At 40.6% G+C, this 26,516-nt stretch overlaps 4 protein-coding genes across 5 annotated transcripts; 2 read left to right on the top strand and 2 right to left on the bottom strand.

Annotated features, from left to right (window-relative positions):
• Nucleotides 1-7,012: 7,012 nt before the first annotated feature.
• On the top strand, nt 7,013-9,892 carry LOC144699916 (uncharacterized). Its single transcript, XM_078571257.1, has 4 exons — nt 7,013-7,289; nt 7,363-8,074; nt 9,273-9,439; nt 9,620-9,892. The coding sequence occupies exons 1-4, from the start codon at nt 7,075-7,077 to the stop codon at nt 9,825-9,827; spliced, it is 1,302 nt and encodes a 433-aa protein (XP_078427383.1). The 5' UTR covers nt 7,013-7,074; the 3' UTR covers nt 9,828-9,892.
• Nucleotides 9,893-10,037: 145 nt separating this feature from the next.
• Nucleotides 10,038-13,478, bottom strand: LOC144699917 (phytochrome-associated serine/threonine-protein phosphatase 1-like). Its single transcript, XM_078571258.1, has 10 exons — nt 13,302-13,478; nt 12,868-13,014; nt 12,712-12,779; nt 12,454-12,511; nt 11,043-11,153; nt 10,921-10,971; nt 10,698-10,841; nt 10,513-10,608; nt 10,358-10,429; nt 10,038-10,276 (listed from the first exon to the last, which is right to left on the bottom strand). The coding sequence occupies exons 1-10, from the start codon at nt 13,380-13,382 to the stop codon at nt 10,193-10,195; spliced, it is 912 nt and encodes a 303-aa protein (XP_078427384.1). The 5' UTR covers nt 13,383-13,478; the 3' UTR covers nt 10,038-10,192.
• Nucleotides 13,479-17,777: 4,299 nt separating this feature from the next.
• Nucleotides 17,778-19,703, top strand: LOC144699915 (D111/G-patch domain-containing protein). 2 transcript variants are annotated; one of them, XM_078571255.1, is made up of 5 exons: nt 17,778-17,898; nt 18,008-18,061; nt 18,571-18,708; nt 18,989-19,117; nt 19,228-19,703. In XM_078571255.1, the coding sequence occupies exons 1-5, from the start codon at nt 17,839-17,841 to the stop codon at nt 19,333-19,335; spliced, it is 489 nt and encodes a 162-aa protein (XP_078427381.1). In that variant the 5' UTR covers nt 17,778-17,838; the 3' UTR covers nt 19,336-19,703. The 2 variants fall into 2 exon arrangements, with proteins under 2 accessions (XP_078427381.1, XP_078427382.1); XM_078571256.1 differs by having other exon boundaries at nt 18,989-19,143.
• Nucleotides 19,670-23,386, bottom strand: LOC144699914 (Mitochondrial substrate carrier family protein). The gene is made up of 6 exons (XM_078571254.1): nt 23,144-23,386; nt 22,865-22,940; nt 22,611-22,706; nt 20,790-21,306; nt 20,044-20,179; nt 19,670-19,894 (listed from the first exon to the last, which is right to left on the bottom strand). The coding sequence occupies exons 1-6, from the start codon at nt 23,258-23,260 to the stop codon at nt 19,706-19,708; spliced, it is 1,131 nt and encodes a 376-aa protein (XP_078427380.1). The 5' UTR covers nt 23,261-23,386; the 3' UTR covers nt 19,670-19,705.
• Nucleotides 23,387-26,516: the final 3,130 nt, after the last annotated feature.

Raw genomic sequence — 26,516 nt, 5'->3', positions numbered from 1 at the left:
GATATGAGATGTGCACTAAACGCAGGAGGTAAGTACACCGCCTGCAGCGCGCATACAACGCGCGTGCGCGCGGGTGGTGACGTGGCGCCAGTCTAATGGACACGGTATAAAGAACCGCACCGGTACGTGCGTAGCGCTGCATATGCAAATCACGCTTTTCGATTTTCTTTTGTTTTTTCTTTTTTCGCAGGTGGGGTACGTGGCGCACTGAGAGAGCCCGCCAAAGAAATTTGAAATGCGGCAACCAATAGGCTGCCGACACGTCATTGCGTGAATTAAGAAATAAATCAATTTTAATCCAATGGTTAAAATTGGTTAAAATTGATTTATTAATAACTTTTGATCCTGAAGTCCGATTGAGATGATTTTTTTATGGATTTGCTCGTCTTGATCCCCTCTTTCTATCTGTATTGGATCATTCAGATCTAGCCTACATTCATAGATAAAAATTAATTACTAAACGGGGGGTAAAATGGTGATTTTCACCGTGTAACCTAGGTATAAAAGCTGAATTTCGAGAGGATGGGCTCATTCTGGTGGGTGCTTCATCACAGCTGCAAGACAGAGAGGAGTCCCAGCCTGGATCAACAGTTTTGGTATTTTTTTCTTTCATTGTATTCAAACTTTTGTGCATTTTGAATGAAATAGGTTAAGTTGTTTGTTTCTTCATCTCCATTCTAGTCTGAACTTCTAAATCGCTTGGCTTGAGCGGCATGTACAAGCCCTGATTAGGATTGAGAGGAGAAATTGAGGAATTTTACCTGGGCATTCAATTTGCATTACAAAGAAAATTCTAAAAATTTTAGTTTTAATTCTTAGAATTCTCAATTTCCCCATTTTAGATTTTTCTGAATTATCAATCTGCAAAAATCAACCCAACTCATTTTAAGAACCCTCTTTCAACCTCTCTAAATGACTTCTTGGATCCTTTAATTAGGATCAAAGAAGGAAATTTAGAGCCCTTAATTCTTCTAGTCTTCTCATCTCTTCTATCCCCCTCTCTAAATTCTCACCTAATTAGGGTGACTTGATCCTCATTGAAGATCAAATTCACTCTAATTAGGATCTAAAACGCCATGGCAGGCGTAAAGATCCAATTTAAAATCATTCAGGGTTTATTTGCAATTGCATTATTAATTTTAGAGAAAATTGGAGGAGAGAGAGTGCCGAAAGGACATATATACAAATACCTCTGGGCGGCGTCAGATATCAATAATCTGTTTTATGAAGGGCTTTGTTGAAAAAGCGCGCCGGTGCCTTCCGCCGTGTCGACGTGGCGAAATCATAGCCGTTGGATTAAAATCCAACGGATATGAGATGTGCACTAAACGCAGGAGGTAAGTACACCGCCCGTGCAGCGCATACAACGCGCGTGCGCGGGTGGTGACGTGGCGACAGTTTAATGGATAAGGTATAAAGAAACGCACCGGTACGTGCGTAGCGATGCATATGCAAATCCCGCTTTTCGATTTTCTTTTGTTTTTTCTTTTTTCGCAGGTGGGGTACGTGGCGCACTGAGAGAGAGCCCGCCAAAGAAATTTGAAATGCGGCAACCAATAGGCTGCCGACACGTCATTGCGTGAATTAAGAAATAAATCAATTTTAATCCAATGGTTAAAATTGGTTAAAATTGATTTATTAATAACTTTTGATCCTGAAGTCCGATTGAGATGATTTTTTTATGGATTTGCTCGTCTTGATCCCCTCTTTCTATCTGTATTGGATCATTCAGATCTAGCCTACATTCATAGATAAAAATTAATTACTAAACGGGGGGTAAAATGGTGATTTTCACCGTGTAACCTAGGTATAAAAGCTGAATTTCGAGAGGAGGGGCTCATTCTGGTGGGTGCTTCATCACAGCTGCAAGACAGAGAGGAGTCCCAGCCTGGATCAACAGTTTTGGTATTTTTTTCTTTCATTGTATTCAAACTTTTGTGCATTTTGAATGAAATAGGTTAAGTTGTTTGTTTCTTCATCTCCATTCTAGTCTGAACTTCTAAATCGCTTGGCTTGAGCGGCATGTACAAGCCCTGATTAGGATTGAGAGGAGAAATTGAGGAATTTTACCTGGGCATTCAATTGCATTACAAAAGAAAATTCTAAAAATTTTAGTTTTAATTCTTAGAATTCTCAATTTCCCCATTTTAGATTTTTCTGAATTATCAATCTGCAAAAATCAACCCAACTCATTTTAAGAACCCTCTTTCAACCTCTCTAAATGACTTCTTGGATCCTTTAATTAGGATCAAAGAAGGAAATTTAGAGCCCTTAATTCTTCTAGTCTTCTCATCTCTTCTATCCCCCTCTCTAAATTCTCACCTAATTAGGGTGACTTGATCCTCATTGAAGATCAAATTCACTCTAATTAGGATCTAAAACGCCATGGCAGGCGTAAAGATCCAATTTAAAATCATTCAGGGTTTATTTGCAATTGCATTATTAATTTTAGAGAAAATTGGAGGAGAGAGAGTGCCGAAAGGACATATATACAAATACCTCTGGGCGGCGTCAGATATCAATAATCTGTTTTATGAAGGGCTTTGTTGAAAAGCGCCGGTGCCTTCCGCCGTGTCGACGTGGCGAAATCATAGCCGTTGGATTAAAATCCAACGGATATGAGATGTGCACTAAACGCAGGAGGTAAGTACACCGCCCGTGCAGCGCATACAACGCGCGTGCGCGGGTGGTGACGTGGCGACAGTTTAATGGATAAGGTATAAAGAAACGCACCGATGCGCGTAGCGATGCATCTGCAACATCCGCTTTTCGATTTTTTTTTGTTTTTTCTTCTTTCGCAGGTGGGGTACGTGGCGCACTGAGAGAGAGCCCGCCAAAGAAATTTGAAATGCGGCAACCAATAGGCTGCCGACACGTCATTGCGTGAATTAAGAAATAAATCAATTTTAATCCAATGGTTAAAATTGGTTAAAATTGATTTATTAATAACTTTTGATCCTGAAGTCCGATTGAGATGATTTTTATGGATTTGCTCGTCTTGATCCCCTCTTTCTATCTGTATTGGATCATTCAGATCTAGCCTACATTCATAGATAAAAATTAATTACTAAACGGGGGGTAAAATGGTGATTTTCACCGTGTAACCTAGGTATAAAAGCTGAATTTCGAGAGGAGGGGCTCATTCTGGTGGGTGCTTCATCACAGCTGCAAGACAGAGAGGAGTCCCAGCCTGGATCAACAGTTTTGGTATTTTTCTTTCATTGTATTCAAACTTTTGTGCATTTTGAATGAAATAGGTTAAGTTGTTTGTTTCTTCATCTCCATTCTAGTCTGAACTTCTAAATCGCTTGGCTTGAGCGGCATGTACAAGCCCTGATTAGGATTGAGAGGAGAAATTGAGGAATTTTACCTGGGCATTCAATTGCATTACAAAAGAAAATTCTAAAAATTTTAGTTTTAATTCTTAGAATTCTCAATTTCCCCATTTTAGATTTTTCTGAATTATCAATCTGCAAAAATCAACCCAACTCATTTTAAGAACCCTCTTTCAACCTCTCTAAATGACTTCTTGGATCCTTTAATTAGGATCAAAGAAGGAAATTTAGAGCCCTTAATTCTTCTAGTCTTCTCATCTCTTCTATCCCCCTCTCTAAATTCTCACCTAATTAGGGTGACTTGATCCTCATTGAAGATCAAATTCACTCTAATTAGGATCTAAAACACCAAAAAGAAAATCAAATTGAAATTCCTACTTGCCTCCCTTGGACGACACTCATACTTATCACTAGACATATTAAGTAGAGTTTTATAAATTTTATTGCATAAGCCAAAAATTCACAACGACAAGGGCTAAAAAATTGCGTAATTTTCACCCCTATTTGCGGCTTATCAGGGCATCACAACATGGCATCTATGGCTGCATTGGAATGAGAGAAAAAAAATTGGTTAATGAACAACTTGGATATCCCTCGTTTCATATATTATCCTCAATGTTAGAAAGCGCCATGTGTTTGTGATTTAAATCCCTCGTTTTGCTATTGGTCCTCATCTTCACCTTTCTTGAGATTTTAAATGACATTGGTCGCAATTAAAATCATGCAAATTTTGTGTTGGCATCATCTTGTAGACTAAAAAAGAAGATACCAAAAATTATTGTCATTATGTTATCACGATGTTTGATGCCATAATTCCACTTATTTTCCTATATCGAATACTAATAATGATTGTGACTCATAGTGATAAGAAAAAAAAGGTAGAAAAATTAAAATATATTTTAGTTCATAAAAAATCAAATATATTTCAATGCTGATTAGAATTTTTTTAAATGAATTTAGTGTCAAAAGTTAAAAAAATACAATGACTGCCAGAATTATATGAAGTCAGAAAAGCCCATAAAAATACCCAAAAAGCTATAAAATTTTAAATATCATTCTAAAGTTATATTTTATCATGTTAAGATTGATAATAAACACATAATTATTCAAGTGCAAATAAACATGCAAAAGGCATATAATTAGGCTAATAATTAGCTTAATAGCTGCTGTTACAGTAGCATTCATTCTCATTAATAGGTTACCTAGCGCTTTTCTCTTTGGGACAGACTCCTTGAGAGATGCTTCACCCATGTTGCCGTAATGCTAAGTTCCACGATGACTTGGACCTTAGACTGTTAGGATGTGAACTTTATATTCATTTTCATCCTCATAAGACCAACAAATTAACTCCTAGAGCCATCACTTGTATCTTCCTTGGGTATTCAAAACCCAAAAATAAAATAAGTATGGCCACCCCCATTAGGGAGACACTTAACGAGGGATATTTCCAATTATGCATGTAACATTATGGAGGAGAAACCTCCTACTCATCATCAAAACTCCCCTAGGTACTTATTACACCTAAAGATGACTGAACCTAAGCATGCTTCCACCCATAATGAACTAGTAGAAGTTTGAAATAGTAGACATTTGAATAGTTGCTAGGTCTCAAGGTACTAAACGATAAGGCATCAGCATATTTCAATATTACGCACTCAGTTTTTTAGGTCTGCCCATGATTGATAAATCAAGATGATATTTCACACAATAATAAAATAAAATTGATGTAACTGAATATTTAAAATAAAATCATAAACCTTTTGACGATTGAATCGCATTATACATAATTGAATATGATATCATTTGGTTCCTAGGATGATTCATCTTGGGCGGTAAAAATTGTCTGCCTCTAGATGTACATTTGTGGTCTTCAACATGTCGTAAATCCATGTCTTCTACTCGATCAGTACTGCCATGGATACAAATGATATTCTCACCGTTCCTTATGCATCAGGAGGGGAGGGTGCTTGTTGAGAGAAATAAAGAATCATAAGGGACACATAAAGAGTTGCATGGTTGTCTTTGTTCTTTAAGCCTTTGAGTATATGGACATAAAAAAACCCTTTCAAACCCTTTCACTTTTGAGTGTATCATCTGAATCTAAACAACATTACACTTATGGCCTTCGAGGCCTAAGTACTAGTCTTGTCAATGAACCCAAAAGCCATACAAGTATTTGCTAACATAAATAATAAGATATATCTAACATATAGACTAATTTAACCCAACCATGGGTTGGGTCACCAACACATGAGGTGTTAAGGCACATCACGCTTTTGAAAGAGGTACAAAGGAGTTCATCAACTTTTTCATGAAACTTTTTATCATCATTTATCATGCATGCATATTCCCTCACCTATGCAACAGTCCGAGGATGACCTGGGGCATGGGAAACCTTCAAACCCTGATGGGGATCCAAGATAGGTTTGATGCATTGGGACATCATTCTTTTAGATATCCCACTACCTTATCCAAAGAATTCCCTATACCATCTTCCTTGATATTTGTACTCTTTTCAAGGATGAACTATCCCATTTGGACCTTACAATCACATGTATGAACTTGTTACTACATTAGAGTTAAAATTGTTCAAAATTGTGAATTAGAGACTCAAAGGTTATAGAATAAAACTGTATGTCCACAAAAAGCCTTTGGTGTTTCAGGCCTAAAAACCTCTTAAGATCACAAAGTGGATTATTTAGATTAAAAATTATTGCCCAGGTGTAAATCATCATTGTCACATGCACAAGAGGGGATAATTTTATTCTACCGCGCTATTTTAATGTACTTCGCAGATATCCTATGAATATGATAGTTTATCATATTTTTAAAGATAAGGTAATCAATATAGTACGAACTCATTATAATCAAATTATCATCCCACATATGCATTGACTTCATTAGTAGCACTATATGTGAGCTATAATGAATATGACTTGTATCTTGTGAATACCAAACAAGATGTGGAATGTATTATTGGTTTGTATGTCATATAATTCCACCATTACCTATCCCTGCTCTACTTAAATCTAGGTAGGGTTAGCCCATAGAAATCTGAACAATTTCCTCATGGTAGGCCAGCCCTGAGCTCAATAGAAATCTCTCCGTCAAGTTAGATTTGCTATTTTTAGAAATTTATAAAAAATATTAAATAATTTTTTTCCAATTCCGGTCTGGTTTGACCGTTGGACCTAGACCTGTTTGACAATCCGGTCCACCCTCAAATGGAGTACCTACGGTCCCGGTTCAGTCCGGTAAAACCGGTCCTCGGTCCTAAACATCCAACCCTAATTATGATAATGCATGAATAATCACATTAAGTATAAATAAACGATAACAAGCACAATTTCACGAAGTGGGGCAAATAAACATGATGCCAATGCCGTATAAATACACAATAAGTGCACATCATCAAGAGGATAAGTGATGACAATGACATTGATAATACCATCATCATATCTTCCAATGTCAAGAACAAAATGCCAAATGATTATTGATGGCCACGACGTAAAAATCATAAGAAAAAACATCACCATGCATTACCATCAACTGACTTTGGAAATACTACATTCAATCAGTCTATTTATGACTTTTTAAGTTATTATTATTAACTTTGATATTCACGAATAATGTCACTCTTTTAGATGAATCTCAAAACCTAATCAAAATTTCCCGCATCAATATATATTCCCGCCCGAACTGGGCTCGCAGGAAGAATTCTTCTCCGATTTCGTCACAGATGGAAGAAGAGGACGATCAATCGGCGCTCGATCGGCCATCAACAGCAGTGGAAGCAGCCAAATCGCGATGCATTTCTCTTCGCCACCGCATCGATCGCAACTTTCCACCTCCAAAAACCTCAAATTCTTGCCAGCAAACTCTCCTCAGACTAGTAAACGCTGAACTCAGACATCTCTCGCGCTTATCTCCCTCCGATCTCTCCCATCCCCTCAGGTGCCGCTAATCTCCTTCTTCCTTCATCTCTAATTCCCTGCGATTTTGAAATTTTGATCAATCGCGATCGCAGTTTGAATTTAGGTTATTTGGAATCCATCGTTCGCATCATCGAGCATCCTTCCGTGACAGGAGTGTCTCGGATTTGTAAGCCTGTTCCTTCATCGACGGCGCAGTCTAAGCCTGTTCATGTTGACGTAGTCTGCACGCTTTCGGGGAAGCCTGTCTGGTTCATCGTTTCGGACAGAAATCCTAATTTCATTACTTGGTCTGGTTCTCATGGCGAACGAGACGATCTGAAGGCAAAGGTGGAGAGGATCTTGTCTGTTGCTCGCTCTGCCGTCTCTCTGAAGCCTCACTCTGTTATCTTCTTCTTCTCCAAAGGGCTTGGCGAGGGAATTTCTAAGAGCCTAATCGAAGAGTTCTCTGCATTAGAGATGGGGAAATCTTTCTATTTCGCGGATTTTGACCATGATCGAGCTTTTGAGATCAAGGTTGATGAAGAAAATTGTGCAGGTGATTGTTCTGTGATTATGTTGCCTGCGGTTGATTCCTTGGCTGATGAGATAGTTCTGGATTCAAGCGAAGAGTTTTGCAAGATTGTTTGTTCCCTGAAAAAAGCTTCAGAAGATACATCGAATCTTGGTTTAGTTAATTTTGATACGACTGCTTTGATTGCGCTCATATCGGGGATAAGCAATGGTGGCGCTGAGAGAGTGCTGAATGAAACGGAGGATGATTTGAAAGGGCATTTCAAGGGGAATTGTGAATTTGTTCTGGCGCAGGTGAGCAAGTTTTTCTTCAAATGTTATGAAATGGTAGTTAACTTTGAATAGTATAATGCTATGATGGGTTTCTAACAAGTTGATCTCAATAATGCGATTCTGCATCTCCAGGGTTAATCTACTGGAGAATGAGGGCGATGAATATCTGTTCATTAGCATCATCATCGATGCAGCCATCCATTGATGGAGCAGCAAATCAGTGTCATCATCGTTGTAATCATCATCATCATCATTGTCATCACATCAAACCTAGGAACGGATTATGATGACAATGAAGAGTTCGACATCCTCCACCAACCCAACTAAGAACCCAATTTTTTCACAAGTTAGTTTTAAAAAAAAATTATTACCATTGAAAGCTTTTAAAAATGAAATCTTTGGGCTGAAATATCTCAATTTTCCTTCTCTGTGGTTGTGGGTTTATCGGTCATGACTGAACTCCAGCAATTGCAGGCCATAATTAGATATAAGATTCATATGAACACATGTGTTGCCTCTTGTTTGAGTTCTAAAGTAGTAGACATGGTTGTTCTGTTCTATTCGTTTGACACGAACCAAAATTCGCACGAAAGAACCGCACAGGGCCTTGTTCTTTGTTCTGTTCTTTTTTTTAAAAACAAACAAAATTTGCACATTCGTACAAAACTAGAATAAAATTTGCACAAAGCGAACAAAAGAACTGCACATGCTCTGTGAGATATTCTGTTCAAATTTGTTTCTGTTCTGTTCAGAAAACCGAACAGAATGAACAATTCACACAAAAAGAACAAAACGACCACGTCTAGTCAATAGGGATTGGTTTGATGACCAATTCTAAGTGATCTTCCCCTATAGTTCCCTATTGTCCGGGACGTGGACAATGAATGGGACGGGACGAAGATCGTCCCGTCCGACATCCAGAAACAGTGTAGGGACGTGGACGGGACGGTTTTTTCATCCGAGACCTCCGGACGGGACGGTTTTTTTGTCCAAGTGGACAAAAACCATCCCGTCTGGAGTTCTCAGGACGAATTTCCCGTCACGATTTTCGTCCAACCTCGCGGACGGGACGATTTTTTCGTCCTGGGACGAAAAAACCGTTCCGTCCGCGTCCCTGCACTATATCTTCCCCTTTCCTTTCAAAAAAAGAAAAAAAGAAAAAGGTTCAGTTTGATGTCCAAATTTATAAGGTTTCCCTTATGAAATGTTATTCTTTCAGGCAAAATCAGAGCTTCAGAACCCCATCCTTCCTGAAATGGCTCTTGCCATTACGGCAAAGAATGGCATTGTATGCGAGACTGCACTCGCAGAGTTCAAGGAACTCGTGTCCATGTACGGTGGACAGGGTGAGAAAGCCCGAGCTGATCTACTGCTGAAATCAGTCAGGTAAATTGTTTTCTTGATGAGAATGCAATATTTCGTTAATGTACAAACAAGTAACTATATAACCATTTCTATACCTTCTTTATCTATTGACCATTCATCATTTTTATTAAGAATGATGCTCGTCATTAGTTCCAAGTTATGGAATTTCTATTCACTTTCTGGGTCTTATTTCCTGGGCAGAGTGGTTGCAGATTACCCATCGACGCGCGTTTCTGCTCTTCCAACCACTAGAAAGATGCCATTGAAGAACAAGAAAATCTTCGGAACAGGAGATCAATGGCATGCCCTAACATTATCTGCCAACGAAGGTTTTCTGAGAGCAGTCTGCCAAAGTGGCATGTCCTTGTTAGCCTTAGTCCACAGACCGCGTGCATTGATCAAAGTTTAGTTTATGGTATTTCTCTGTTTAATGAGAACAATATTTTTTCTGAAAAATTAAGGAAGATCACCCAAGAGCAGTCATCAACTTAGTGCTATTAAAATAGATGAACAGTTGATACACACGATGGCCGAAATAACCGTCCTTCAACCCCTTCTAACCCAGTATGCAACAAGAGACTCCACGTCATGAAGAATGTCGTCTGTTGAGGCCGTCTCAGAGAACAGTAATTTTAAAAAAATTCAACTGAATGGCAATGTACAGAAATCATCCAAGAGAGCGGAAAATCAATGGGTAGAAACATATCACAAGGGATGATTCTGATCCAAGGGACAGATGATAACCTTAGAACGATACAACAAGAGAAGAAACCATCATAAAAAGTAAGGTACAACAGACCTCGGTCCTCTCATTTGTTGGTTTTCTTCCGTTTCCGTGAAGAACTTGACATCTCTTTCCTGCAAGAGAATTAACCCACATTTATTAAGCACCCGCTTTTTAGGGGAAATTCTCTGGAAATATAGTTTAATATAGTTCACCATATTTTCATTGAAGCTCAGAATTGCAGCCACATTTCCGCATCGGTAGCAGTAATTTGGCGCCGACCAAACCTGAAGCAGCCGTATGAGCGGTTATTAAATCTTAAGAACATAGTCTTGAGAATTTTTTATTATTATATGATGGACAATCTTACGGTGACGAGACCCTTCTCTTGGAACATGAACTTCAGGCCCTCTTGGACTAGCTGGTGTGCCCGACAGACCAGATTCAAATTATTGATGTGATTAAACTGCGTATGGATCAAAAGAAAGAGAGAGATGTAAGTTTTCAAAAACATGCACAACAGATTATCAATATAGAATCTACGATAAAATATACCTCAGATATAACTCTAGACCCAAAAAGCCAGCCTGCCCCTCGTGGGCTGACGGCCCACGCCTCAATTTCCTCGGGGTCGCTCCACATGAGATCGCAAAATGGCCCTTCATGAGGTATTTCACAGTTCCTCTCAATGACCCTTATCTGCGACATTGTTCTTGTTGAATGGGTTTCTGATTATCATTTAGGTTTTGGGGTTTCGGATTTTTTGGTTTTTAAGTACCTGATCTATTGTTCTCACATCCGGAGATAAACCACCATGCACACAGAGGACCTGAAATCCATCAAGGATGACTTAATTATTTTTAAAGTCAGAGGGATAAGGCTAAGATTTAAGGCGCATACCGTCCCATCAATGATCGCTGAAAGGGTGAGGAAGTCAAAAACGTCGGTGCAATACCGCCAGGCGTTTGCGTTCCCATACTTTCTCTGACACTCATCGTAAAATCCATAAACCTGAAAATAAGACATTTCAGCCCGTTCAATTTTGCGTACTAAAAAATACATTTACTGAGAATCAGTGAATCGTCAAATTCGTGTCTTTTCCGTATTATATTTATTTGTAGATACGTTTTGACCGTTCTTTGTAAAATCATCGTATTAAACTGACTATTTCATAAACCCGCGTTTGTGTGGCTCCAAAGATATAAAATGTCATGAAAGGCTTTGATATTCCTTTATTTATAGAACTGATGTAAAACGAGATAGGAAGAAAATAACTATGAACGAGTGATGTTTGATTCAAGTAAAAGTCCAACTATTTTAATACCATGAGGCTGAAAATTTAGAAAAATTGTTACCGTCTCATGTAAAATTGATTAGAGCAGGTGATAGTGTTCGCATGTCCCAAGCCCGATATCGGATGGCCGGATCTCGGAAATGGGCTATCCAGTATCCGTCTATACCAATATACGGATACTGGATGATGATGTAGGATATTAGTTGCTACATTGCCAATATCAGATACCATTATCTGTCCCAATATCAGCATCCGTCCTCGGTTCAAAGGTTGGATGACAACATCGGATCAACGTCGGATATTGGTTTTTTTGATATTTGACATGAATAGAAATCTTTCAAATCATTTATGATGCACAACTAAGCTATTGAGGGGATATACATTGTTTGTTTGAACATTTTTTAAATTTCTTGAAGGTTTTCAATATATAATTTCATTAAATTTCTTAATGGTTTTCAATTATCCTGATAATTTCAATTAATAATATTTCACACTAATAATTTCGTACTTAGTCTGGGCCAGAACAAAATGGGTCAGATTGCTCTCACCGCTGGTAACTATAAAAGCCCATCTTATATTTAGTAATTTCAATGGGTAGAGCACAAGTTTATTTTTATATTAAAATGATCTGAGGAGCTTATAGTACTGTAAACTTAATTTTTTTTCCATATCAGACAATACATGCTCGCCTTTCAAACCAGTATGTGGATATTGGAAATCATTATCCTGATACCATTTACGTTACGGAATTCAATATCCAATATCCGGATATCAGATTTCAATATCCGGTACTAGTATCCGCCACATCTGGAGGCCTACGATAACCGTCCTGACATCCACTATAGGAAGGATATTCGATATCTGTCAGATATCCAATATCAGTTGTCTGAAACCACCCCAATTTTATCTGGATATTAAATATCGGTTGTCCGATATCAGATATCCAACGGATATTGGACCGAGGAACACTAGTAGGTAATCACAAAGGTCGTACTATATTTCATCATAAACAGATACCTGAGTTAATTGCCTGCTTTCATGATTCCCCCGTAAAAGAGTGATATTTGCCGGGTGCCTGAGATTTATGCAAAGAAAACAGAATTAACGTTCGCTATCGTCTTATGAACTGGAAGGTAACCAGAAAAACGTATCCTATAGATGTTAATGTGTTTCCAGATGCTCGAGAAAAGTTAATCAACAAGAGTTGATACCAAAGCTACAAATAGATTCACTCAGAAACGTTTGAACATACATGTCATATCAGATGGGAAGTACCTGGCCTTTAAAAGCAGTAGAATTGTGAATACTTCGAGGCTGTTGAACCCCCGATCCACAAAATCGCCCTGTTCACAGTGATTAAACGCTAGCACTCAATAATCTACGGAATAACTAGAGAGGACAAAATATATAAATTTTTAACATTCACCTCACCATAAAAATGTAATTTGTTTCCGGAACATGGCCGCCAGTCTGGAAAAGCTTCATGAGATCATGAAACTGGCCATGAATATCACCGCAGACAGTAACCGGGCTATGAACCGGCTGGACATTCGACTCCTCAATCAGAATATCCTTCACCTGAAAATAAACAAATAAATTCAAAATATTGCAAAATAAAACCAGGTCGGATAATTCATCAACTGAAGAACTATTCCAAGAGATTAAACGTCATCAACCGCCAGAACTACGAATATAACTAACATCATTCAGAACAAATGAAAAAGAAATAGGTAAGAAATTTCAGGTGAACCACACGCAGATGTCAAAAAAAAAATACGCCGGTTCGATCCGAATCCATCGTGCTCAGGTTGATTCGATGATTGGAAATGAGAGGATTAGAGATGGTAGAATCAAATCGCGCGTACGTATTCACAGAGAAGATGCAGCTCCTCTTCCGACAAATGTTCACCGCCCTTGACCTTTGAGATCCACTGATCGAGATCCATGGAACCGACTGCTTACGCTTCACGCTTCGATTTTCCCCCCTTCCTTTCCCGCTTCGCTATGGTTCCAGCCGTCGAGGAACCAGATTTGGCCTTATGCTTTACTTTAAACATTTTACCCCTAAGTAACAGGTATTTATACTCCTAAAACGCTCCAAGAATATTTTTTTATTATTATTTTCTCTGTGTCTCCAAAAGATATGAATTTATCAGACAATTTATTTTTTGTGCAAGATTTGGCAATATGCTTTACTTTAAACATTTTCCCCCCATAGAACAGGTATTTATACTCCTAAAGGGCTCCAACAATTTTTTTTTTTTTTTATTTTCTCTGTACCTCCAAGAGATATGAATTTATCAGACAAATTATTTTTTATGCAAGATTGGATGTTGAATGACTCAGTATGTTGGATGGATGGATATTTAGCCAGTCATCTGATAATGGCATCGTACTCGTCCATTCAGTGATGAGTTTATAATGTGTAATTCATTGGACAATCTTGTTTAAAAATGCATTAGTTTCATTCACAATATCTTTCGTTTTTTGTTGAAAACAATTCACAATATCTTTCTATCTCAATTTCTTTGTCGTGCTATTGACAATAGTGTTCGCTCGTCTCAAGCCCCATATCGAATGACGATATGGGGACAGATGCCAAATCTGATATTGGAATAGGCTATTTGATACCTATTTTACCTATATCGGCATACCAAATGACAATATTGAATATCAGTTGCTACAGTATTGTTATCCAATACAACTATTTGTCCTGATATTGACGTCCATCTTTGTTTCAAAGTTTGGACGATGCTATATGATGTTAGTGCCTAATATTGGGTTTTTCAGATATCTGAAATGTTAAAAAATATTTTCAAAATAATTTATAAACATGAAAGGCCCCAAAATAGGTGGTATTTATGCACAGATGCACGCGTATTCAAACTCAAAATACGAGACCAAGTTCATAGCGTGGGCACAACATGCATAATGGTGATGCCGGACGTCGTCTAAGATGTCATCTGGTCGGTACCGAGTTGATGCTCGGTTACCTAGGTAGTGGTGTCGGACGTCATCAACGACGTCGTCCGACGGATAAACCCTAAAGGGTATGTAACTGCGAGTAAAATGATGCGTCCTACGTGGTCGTGCTCCAAGGGCCCGACTCGATGAAGGCTGCCAAACTCTGAGCTCCGAAGTGGTCGCCGGGTGTCGGCAAAGGTGGCCTCTCGAAGCTCGTCAGAGGGGGCGGCACAGAATTGATCCGTAGGGACTCGCACGCAACGGATAGGCTCGACCGTATTGGCAATACGCTCAAGCATTGTAGTTATCTCTCGATCCTCTCTTACCTATCTAGCCCGAGCGCGGTGGAGACAATCAAAGATATACTGCAAGGAATAATATAACGAACAGGCGGGAGGACGACGTACCTTGTGGGCGAGCGTCTCGTCGTGCAGGATCTTCGTCATTGTAGTAGTCGACACAGATTGCAATGGAGATAAGCTGGAGAGGCGACGATGTGGCTCAACTGACAAAGACGCACGAGCGGACTAGTAGAGATTGGAGGAGGGGAGCTGAGAGATAGGTATGCGGGAGGCCGTCAAGCGCCCTGCCGTACTAGAGGGCACAATCTCGGAAATGTCAGCGTGGAAAGTGTGCGGGGCAGATACGAGCGATCATTCGACCAATGGTGCGATGCATTGTCTGGCAGCACCGAAGGACCCCATTGAGCTAGGCACGAGCGGTGGGGTGGTTTAAGGGGTCGGGCAGCATTGACGTCAGAGATCTACATGGGGGTGGCCAAGAATCGAAGCAATGCAACTTGGAGATCTACACCGACGTATGGGACAATGGGTGCTCATTTTTTAAACTGGTATGTGAATATTTGATATCGTTATCCAGGTAAATATTCTCAATACAAATTTTGATATCCGACATCTGAAATTCAAATACTAGATTTATTTTTGGTATTGGCATCCGCCATGTCCAAAGACTGAGGATATTTGTTCCGGTATCTGGTATCATATGCATATTTGATTTTTGTCTAATATCGGATATCTAGTATCTGAAATCACCCCCATTTTATTTGTATATTGGTTGTCCCATATTGGATATCAGACGTATATTGGATGGTCGAACAATTATTGGCAACAATTGATGTATATTATGTGGCCATTAAGCCAATCACACTATCATGTTTATTTAAATTTATTGAAATCACATTATTATCCCGTGTGTGATGTTTGTAATGAAGTCCATGAATACGCGCAATGACTTAGTGAATTATGATGATACCATATTACAATTATCGCTAGTCTTTAAACATGTATTCTAAATATTCATATTCGATGGATATTTGAGACGGACATTGAATTATCCAAATATAACAACACTAGCTGATCCTACTTGTATGATAAGTATAATTGATATTGTGAGTATTAGTGTGGCGACACTAATGATAGATAGTGGGTGCTCTTTGGAGAAAGAGTTCACTGAATTGATCCGTACAAATCCCTGAATGGTATTATACCTAAGCGTCAATCAAGTTGATTCATGTCACGATTATATAAGTGATCCGCTGACTTGACACACCAAAGATATATCGTGAATGGAAAACTACATTTTGATTACGACTTACGAGCCTCTAATCATGGGATTCAAGCAAGTCTTAGCTCGGATGTGGTAAGAAGCTCACAGAGATGATTGAGTGGTCAAGACGGGATCATTCACCCCGGTATAAGAGGATATCAACTCACAAAAGCCGATGCAGAAAAATCCCTAGCCAGGTAGTGAGGATATTGGAGAAGGCGTTCTTCAATAATCCCCGTTACACATCAGTACTAATCGAATGACAGATCATGGTTTGACGATAAACCATACCCTAAGTCATTTGAGAGTTTCGCTTAGATGATGGATTATACATATACGGTAAATATTTCATGAGAGAGTTCAAACATCACTTGGTGTAGCTTGGCGCCCCACGGGCTGGAAATATAACCTATCGATTGGGTTTAATCGATCCTTATTTAATTATTCTATATTTTGATATGGTTAATTAATAAGGTTGGACGATAAATGTTATCGGGCCACTAAAGTTATTAACTAGAATGATACATAGGCCTAGAGAGTCACACGCACAAAGTCATAATGGCATTGGCGTATATATTTTAATTTATAGGGGTTTTGATAAAAACCTTAAGTGAAATATAAAGAAGGAAATGGGTCTCATTTTAAGCACGCATGCAATCCTGATTTGAGAGCCCCTCCCTTTCTCCACTATCTTATCCAATCATACAAGGAAGAGTTCTTCGTGGTGAGGAGATCTTTAAGATTTTTAAGAAGAGTCGAAGAAGAAGACGTGGAATCCAAGTGCCGAGTGATCGCATGGATACTTCTAGAGGCCGGATGCATGAATGGCTTCAGAATGATCTCAGAGCGACACCGTAAGGGTGGAACGATCAATATTTCATTTTAAAGATCGATTGTGAATCGATCGACACGCTTTCGCATACATGGAAACATGTTTTCCATGGACTAACCAAGGCACAAAACCCAACAATAATGTCATCAAGGGGGGAAATGGTTGCTCAAGGCAAGGAAAAGAGAAATCATGACGTCCGAGACATGCATCAAGTGGCTGGTGACTGCTGCTCTAGCAATTATTTATTGTTGATGTTCTTCGTGTAGGTTGGGGAACGGTCGAGAGAGACTCAAGGCAAGACTTTAATGGTGTAGGGAGACTCTAGGCAGGACTGACGACGAATAGTCGTGACTTCCTCTTTTTTGAGGCCAGTGGATCATTACCTTTCCTTTCAGGGCACTACTCACGACAACCTTTCGATGTTGACATTGACATCAATGAGACTAATGACATTTTTTAGGGATTCTGCATACAGATGATGTGAATGGTGACACTATAGAGTATGACAGACTCATTGTGGTTTTGTCGTCCATCCACCAACGTCAAGGTTATCATCACGTCACTGTCGTCCGGACGAGCCGTTCCCTAAAATCAGCAACAGCCATATGCTGTATCCAAGCTTGTTACCTTTCGTCGTCGGATACCGTTAATTTGCTCTAGGTTTTTAGCCATCCTCGGTTCATTTAGACATCCATCCCTTCTAGCTACTATGAAACTGCAGAAACAATGTCAGGACAGATAATTGTTGACTGTGAGGGACTCAACGGATGACGGGTCAATATCCGTCATCGTAATGGTGACGATTATGAAACGATGATGCCGAGCCAGCATCTCCATCTGGTCAATATGTTGACGAGTTGTTGTCGTATTCGTCATCGCATTCGTCACGTTTGTCAAGGACGATGACGATACAACGGATGACGATGAGTTTATTCGTTGCCTATAAATACTGGCTAAAAATTTAAAATCTTTCGGGCGTGGGCTTGAATCTCTCTTCGGAGGATTACCGGCCAGGCTCGATCGGCTCGGAGGATTGGACGATGGCGGAATCGATGGGATCGAATTCGAAAGCAATTGGCTCTTCGAACATTGGCTTTCAGGTGAGTTTCTTCTGAAACCGCTGCCATCTTTCGTTGTGGAGGATGTTAGGGTTTCGGATCTGTTTACCCCTTTCATCTAGGGCATGATTTTTCTGCCTTTTCTTCTCAGATGCTTAAGAAATGTGGCTGGAAGGAAGGTACCGGTCTTGGGGTTTCGGAACAGGTAATCTTTCTGCATCAAAATTTGCCTCCATACGTTGTTTACTTTTCCCCACCGTTCGTTTATCGATGCTTCAATCTTCCGACTGCGCGAATGACTTCAGAACATAATTTCACAAGCTGGAAGGGACTCGCAAGCTCTGTGTTTAACTTCTGTCTGTTTTAACTTCCTAATCGTTCTCTTCAATCGTTCATCGAAATTCGACTCTCAAAGGTTGAGAATAAAATTTCATTCGGTTATTACAAAAAAACTGGATTTACAACGTTATTGGAGTCTGTATAATGCTTCTTCCTTATCCTCGTGAATCATCCCCGGATTTTCGACCTAGAAATTAGGATTGCTATGAACACCGAAAATTGTCTGTTTCTACGATTAACGACGTTTAATTGCAATGCTTGGGCCCAAAATGATTTATTAAGGCGATCAATATCGTATTGTGGTACGCTTAGAAATTCGATTCTGCTTATAATTTATGTTGTTTTGATCTGTTAACCACTTTCCCATCAATTCAGGGAAGACTGGAACCTCTGCAAACGGAGGTAAAGAAGAATAAGCTCGGTTTAGGGGCAGAAACAGTAAAACAGAGGCGACGTCCCTTGGAGGATGAAGCCAAACGAACTAAAACCCGTTCTGATAAGCTAGACGAAAATGTGAGTTTTTTTCTTTCTCTGCGCTAGTTTCCCGTTCTTGTGATTCATGAACCCTTCTCTGCCTCTCTTATTGAACTCCTTTTTTTTTAGTTTCTTTGATTTTTTGTTTTTTTTTAATTCCTCACGTTAATGATTTTGTTATCTCACTTGGGCTGGGATAATCTAAGAACTTAAGCTATGCAAGTTCATTGCCTTCATTCGTGATGTTTTCTCCGAGAGAAAAGAGATTTGATTCTATGACACTTTGGTATGAATTAATCGAGGCGTTTGCTTTGAGCAGATACCTTCCCAGCCGAAGAAAAAGATGAAGGCAATCTCGAAGAGGCTGAAGAAGTCTCTGGAAGTGGAGAAGAGGATGGAGGAGAAGGAATTTGAAAGAGCTTTCTTCCGAGAATTCTGGCCAGAGAATGTATAAATATCTCTCCATCTCTCCTGGCAAGTATTGAAGCTCATTCATCTTCCTGCGTTCTTGGCTTGTTCAAAAATCAAATGATAAACCTGTTAATCTGTCTCCTGCAGGAGTTTTATCACGATTGCCGCGGCAATGGATGTTACAGACACTTTGCCTTAGCAGTCCTCAATGAGGATGACCTGTCGTCATCGTCTCTGTCATTCAGCGTCGCCTGATGATGGCCGCGATGGCAAAGTCACAATCGTCATTGCCTATGACCAGGATGATGATGATGATGATGATGATGATGATGATGATAACGATGACGACAAAGTTGCCGCTGTCGCTGTAGTAGCAGACTGACGACGGATCTTGGATGACGATGATGATTGTGTTATCATCCGCAAACATTAGGACTGGCCATGCCTGGAAAGCAACATTGGGGTAAGGAAGCAACTTCAAATTACCCCATGATCTAGATTTTCTCTGTCATAATTCTTGGATCTCTTTGTTGTTCTTGCAAAATTGGAATCCCTTTTGATTATTTTATGTGATAACAGAAGAAAAACATTCATTCAAACAATCTAGATATTCTTTCTTTCTATATTAGAGAATGTATTTGACAGCCATCAAATAGCCTCCAACGATCACGAATGAGGCGAGCCCGGTGGATGCTGACCGTAAACCGATGCCTCGGAACAGGATACCTCTGTCTCGCGGCGAGATGCCTGTTTTCTTCTCCAACCAGCTTCCCGGAGTCTCCCATCTCAAGAACTTTCTTTCCATGGAAATATACTGCACGATGGACAACTGAGAACATGAAAATTTTGAATGCATAAAAGAAACCCATTATCGATTATCATGGATCACTAATTAATTAACCAAATGGTACGAGTTTGGTTAATTAATTAGTTTTAAGCAAAAGTTTGATTCAGGGTAAAAACCTTGGGGGTGACAATGCACTGTGATCTAGTCTTGGCCGTGTCAAAACAGTGAGATGCAATTGCAGCTAAAGATCCAGAGACACCAGCGGCCACAGCAATGGCAAGAGGAGATTGAGGGCCGATTTCTTCCATTGACCTGAAGTTTGTGATGGCCATAAATGGATAAACAATATTTCCCATGAAATTTTTGCCAAATAATTAAAACTTTGAAATATTGCTGGGCCTATTTTGATCAACGTTTAGATCATCTAGTTGCAATATCTTTGGCTTCTCCCTTTTTATCAGATGGATTTCCTATGATTTTAACGAAATCGATATTTGAAGGAGATATTGAACAGTCTGATTTCCCAAACGAGGATCCGAATAAAATCTTCACAATGAAAAATAAGCACCCATTCTAGGAACAGAGAGCAAGAGAAACAAAACAAGTTGAAAATAGAAACGAGAAAATGATGGATTCGATAATTTTTCGCTTTAAAGAGTATGAAACATGCGGCAAGAACAAACTAAATTCTCGGATCATAGAGTTTGAGGTAAAAATACCAAAAACAAGAAGAATATCCTGCTAATAGAGGAATCATAGAGGAACGAGAAGTTCAATCAAAACAGGATATTAAATTTTTGAGAATCAAATGCGTTGAAACTTGATCTTAAAGACAAATATGTCCCAAAAAAATCGTTCATCAAAAAAAAAAAACCTCTAAAAAAACGTGACATAAACAATCTGCAAGTCTCATAATTCTAACCTCGGAGGAGGGTCCATGTCAACCGCTTTCCAGTCCAACATCGCAGAGTGCAAAAACTGCCAAGTACAGAAGAAAACACCACCAAATATGCAATCTCGTGCTATTCCAGAACGTAGACCTCTCCAAATACCTCCCAACCCTTCCAAAGACACGATATTTAAAGGGCTCTTCAGCTCAAACGCTAGTGGAGGCCTTCCTGAGCCGGTTAACATCCATGGGCACTCTTTCACAGAATTAACCCACGAAGAAGACGACTTGGGAAGCACGGATAAGAGATCAAGAGTATACTTCCATGCCCTCTTATCTGCAGCATAGCCTGGTAGATATTTCAATGTTGAAGCTGTGGTTTCCTCTAAAATATTCCCAGAGTTTGCTTTCCCCAAATAAGAAGCACAAGTCAGCTGATGACGGAGCTTGAAAAGTTCAAATGGATTGGCCACGATACTCTCGACCGCACCCGAGGCGAGGCCTGCTAGCAACGCCTCTGAGACTTGCACGTAATTGTCTTCCCTTCCATCTGTGTCAGCATTGTATTCAAATTACAATCACGGTTGTATGTGACAGTGACCCCATCCAGTGACGTGTGGCGGGGATGTGACGGATTATTTCAAAAACCTGGGACATGTGATGGGACGCGGACGTGACGAAATATTTGTCATGTCCCCGCCCGTCACTTTGTCATCCGTCCCGTCACGTCCCAGACGGGCCGTTCCCGAGTTGTATACTGATAGGATCCCAGTCAGGATCGTATCGAAGACGGGTGAACCCAGGCGAAGTGGACGTCGCCAAAGGGGTCAAGAGTGGTCGGAGAGACGGTGGAGTGGACATCGTCGGAGGGCTCGACGGAGTGGACGTCGTCGAGGGAGAGAGGAGAACTACTAATAGAAGGAAACAACTCAATAATCCATGTCCTGCCCTCCAACGAGGAGGGATACATATTTAAAGGGAAATGCCGCGGAAATGCAGAAAGACGATAATGCCCCTAGTAGGCTTAGTGGATCGTAACATATGCTTCGTAGTGTACAGCAGGTCCTCGAGAAGTTGATGTTGGTTGACAGCGTGCCGATGATGTCATCAACATTAGTCGGCGCCAACATCATTGTCACTGCCAAAAAATTTCCCTCAGTGTCACCGACATCATCAACAAGTCTGTTTGACATTGGTGGGTTAACAATTTTTTAACTAGAAATTTACTAAATTGATGGACAGCATCAACCGTCCTTGATACCCTATCATTGTCAACGTCAAGCATCAACTGTAACCTCATCGACATCATCGTCATCGTCAACCACCGTAAAATTCGTCAATTTCGATGAAGATTGATGATGAATTTGACATTCACGAGTGCCAAACCCTAGTGCTGTGCATGGAAATCTTTCAAGCCCATTGGTAAATGATCTCCATATCAAGAAAAAAAGGAGCAATTCAAGAATAAAACAGTTCCAAAAAGTGACAATAATAATAGAAATAAATCACTTCAAAAAGCTTATGAAAAACTCAAAAAGGTGATTTCTCAATTAATCTGATTTATCCTACCTATTATTAGGAGTGATTCAAAAACAGCTCCCTTAATTCAGAGATGTGATCAAATGACAAGATTAAAATTATTCATTGATTATTCTTTTGAGTTCCACAGAGGCTCTCAGTTCAGAGGAAGTTTATTATCTCAGTTAAAAAGATTAACGAGTCGGTGATAGAATAATTCAAGCTGGGTTTCTTATTTGCGACCATGCGTTGAGATTGAGATCTTTTTTTTGAAGAAAACTGAGATTGAAATCTTACATTGAGAACATGAGCAAATAAAAAATTGATCATGCGCACCTTTATAGAAAGCAGTGATAATTTCATAGGTACCAAAGCGTGCGCCAATTCCAAGGTTCATTCCAAGCGCTGACCAACCAAAACCTCTGAACAAGCCTGACAATACATAAAGCATGATAGAACAACAGTTAACATTTTCTTTTCTTTGAAGAAAAAGAACGCATACAATATTTTCATTGAGAAGAAACTAATGAAACATTATTTATAAAAAAAATATTCAAATGTAACATCAAGTGCATTTCATGACAAAAGACCTGAAAATCCATAGAGGGATCGAACTCTATCCAACACTTGGCGAAGGTTCGTCTGCTTGCGGGGATCTGCACCGACCTTTTCACGAGTCAATTTTCTTGCTCCTAGCCAAATCCAATAACTGAATGCGCACGTAAACCCTCATCGGGGGAACATAAAAATTAAAAAAAATTGAAGATTGATCGAGGAAATAAGCCCCAACTCAGCAATTGATTCACGACGATTGTGGCAAACTCATTATTTTAATAAATTCATTGATGCCACGGGTCGGTGTGATTCACCTGGATGAGAGATTTAAGGGTTTCCAGGGGATGAACAAGAGAAGCTGCAGCGGTGATTGAGCCAGCGGCTGCAATCGCGTGGGTGGCAAACAAGTGATGCCGCAAGAGTTCATCCATCTTCTTCTATGTAGAATCCGATGCCCAATTCATCGGCGTCGCTCAACTTGCATCGCGCTCTTCAGCCCGCGACGTGGTGGCTCGCGCAGCGCAGCTTACAACCCAACAAAAATTCAATTATATGAACAAGTTCTAAGTTGGTTCTTTAATGGCATCTTCTATTAGGGGCATTAATACCTCACACTAATTATGATTCTTAAATGTGATTAAGTAGTAATCGTAGTTAGTTCTTTTGATGAATATTTGTCAATTATCATTGTTCTAAGCTTGTGTCAATGCAATATGATTTTAAGGTTACAAAAGTGTCATTAACATAAAAATTTGATCAAGAGCGCCTCTTCATTCAAATTTCCGATATCGGCTAAAAAAATTTAGGGTTCGCCCGTCCCGATCCCGACATTGGATTACTGTATCGGGATGGATGTTGAAATCACATTTCCGATTTCTGTTTTTACCGATATCCACATATCAGATAATGCTATCCGATATCAGTTGCCACAATATCGATATCTGAGCGTCGTTAGGGGCCACTAATGAAAGGCCACTGTTGTAGGGCCATTAATGTAATTTTATTTGGTCGGCATCCTCTATTGAGGGCATTAAACCGCATGCGAATGATGATCCTTGTATGTGATTAAATAATAATTTTAGTTTGTTCTTTTGATGAACATTTGTCCATTATCATTGTTCTGAGCTGGTGGCAATACAGTGTGATTTTATAATTAAAAAAGCGTCATTAAAATCCAAAAATTAGACTGAGACCGGCTCTTCGTGTGCCTTTAGGGGCTCTAAACATTACATTACTATCATGAATTTATATGTTTATTTGCAAAATGATCACATGTGATTATTATCAATCTTAAGATGATTATGTCTATTTTAAAATGATACTGTGCTTTTTGTATATTTTTATAATTCTTAAAAAAATGACATCATATTCGTACGGACAATAATATTAAACATTTAAATATGCTATCAGGTATTTATTCAAATACTATTTTAATTTAATTGTATTTTGTCATGATTTAATGCACTCACACCACTTTCACATTCTAATTTATTCAGACTATTGCATGGTTGTGACAAATGATTAGTTGTCCCAGTACTTGTGAAGAGGTGCCATGATGATGACGTTGCTATTCGTGATGCCATGATGGGCCAATCATTTAATTAAATTTTGTTTATTTTCAGTGCTATGGAAAACTGGAGATATGAAATATATTACAGACTAAAATTACAATAAATGTCATTAAAATTGTAATAAATGCATTTTGAAAAGCAGGACACGTGTCAGCTCGAGAAAAAGGTCACAGTTAAATTGGCAAAAAATGTACCATCAAATGCCACCACTACCGAGTCATGTCCTGATATCAGATTTGTCTAAGTGGGATAACTGGTGATCTCAGTAGACAGGGAGGTGCACATTTCAATAATTATGAGGATATATTTTTTACATTATTCCATTTAAGATTAATCCATATTTTCAACCGTGGAAACTTATGGGAGACTCTCTGGAAATTCTAAGAGTGTGTATTTCCATGACTGACATGTAAGGATTGGACACAAGAATCGACGGAGGAGAGAGAAAAAATTACCATTATAATCATCCAACATTAATGATGGCGAGGACGCCAACGCATCGACATTGGACGCGTCACCACCGTCAATTGAAGTCAACGCTGCCGCTACGGACGCGCCACCACCATCATCAGACGAAGTCAACACACCAGCGTCACGCACGTCTCCACGCATGCACGCTCCTTCACGCATCATGTCACGTCGCCAACAACAGATCAACAACTGCCCCTTGACGTGACACGAGTCACGTCTCTCGTCTTCGATTTCTCGTCTTTAATTTCTCATCATTAAGTTGTATTTTCTCTTTCCTCCAAGGCCTAAGCCATTGTTTCAAGAAACAGTTTGGCAAGTTTATTTCAAGAATTGAGTTATCCTTCTCTTCTTGGAGTGCTTGCCCCAACCCTACCCTCCTTCTCGCTATCTCCGATCTCCATCGCCGCTGCTGCCGTCGCTGCCTCGCATCACCAGCTACCTCTGCTCCCTTCTCACCGTCGCCGCTCGCCCAGGACAGCCCTAGGCTGCCCGCCCTGGGCCGCCCAAGGCCGCCCCATGCCGCCCGCCCAAGACCGCCCCAAGCCGCCCACGCAGGGCCACCCAAGGCCGCCCCAGGCTGCCTGCCCAAGGCCACCCAAGCCCACCCCATGCCGCCCGCCCAGGCCGCCCGCCCAGGACAGCCCCAGGTCGCCCACGCAGGGCCACCCAAGGCCGCCCCAGGCCGCTCGCCCAGGGCCGGCCCAGGCCGCCCACGCAGGGCCACCCAAGGCCGTCCCAAGCCGCCCACCCAGGGCCAGCCCAGGCCGCCCTCCCAGGGCTGCCCAAGGCCACCCATGCCGCTCGCCCATGGTCGCCCTAGGCTGCCCCAGACTGCCAGCCCAGGGCAGCCCTAGGCCACCCCAGGCCGCCCGCACAGGGATCGCCCAAGGCCGCCCTAGGCCATCCGCCCCAAGGCCGCCTACGCACGCTGTGTGCCCGTCACCTGCGCTTTCGGACGCCCTCAAAGCTTCTTACCGTGGCGCATACCGTTTAGGTTTCGGGGCGCTGCCCCGAACCCCGCAAGGGGACGACTCCCCTCTTGACCCCCCGCCAACTGACCGTGCAGTTGGATCTTCGACACCCTGTCGTAGCGGACATCAATCATCCCGTCAACAACGCCCCACGCCCACGCACTCCGGCCATTGAAGCACGGAACGTCTCATTGCCAGGCCCGCTCAATGCCCGGAACGTCCAGATCTTCTTGTCCAGTGGGCCGGTCAACACCCGAAATCGTCCAGTCTCGTCACAAATCAGAATTCCCCGCAGCCTCTTCACGCACTACGGTGCTGAGGTACGCCTGAACTCTTTGGTGTTGCCGTGTTCTTCATCCAGTATTATGCGAGAATTCTCCACCGCCAACAGATTTGATTTGATTTGGAATTCCCAAAATCTCTTTCCTTCGTGAGTTTTCCTCGTGACGTGAATTCGTGTATTGGATTTGGTGCTTCGGCATCGTCACGGTGGTTGAAGACAATACTCCCGCCCTCGATGAGGAATGGGGCTGCACCACCAGCATTTCATCGGTTTTAAGCTCCGAATTCGATCGTGTGGATTTCTGTGGTCTGTTTTATCCATCCTACCAAACCCGTCAGCACCCTCCTTCCGTCGGTGTCCCATCCCTCCTCAGTCTCCCTTGTTCACCCTA

The sequence above is a fragment of the Wolffia australiana genome, chromosome 2, assembly GCF_029677425.1.
Source record: "Wolffia australiana isolate 7733 chromosome 2, ASM2967742v1".
Lineage (NCBI taxonomy): Eukaryota > Viridiplantae > Streptophyta > Magnoliopsida > Alismatales > Araceae > Wolffia > Wolffia australiana.
The sequence above is the reverse complement of the archived record's forward strand: the minus strand, read 5'-3'. Positions and strand labels throughout refer to the sequence as shown.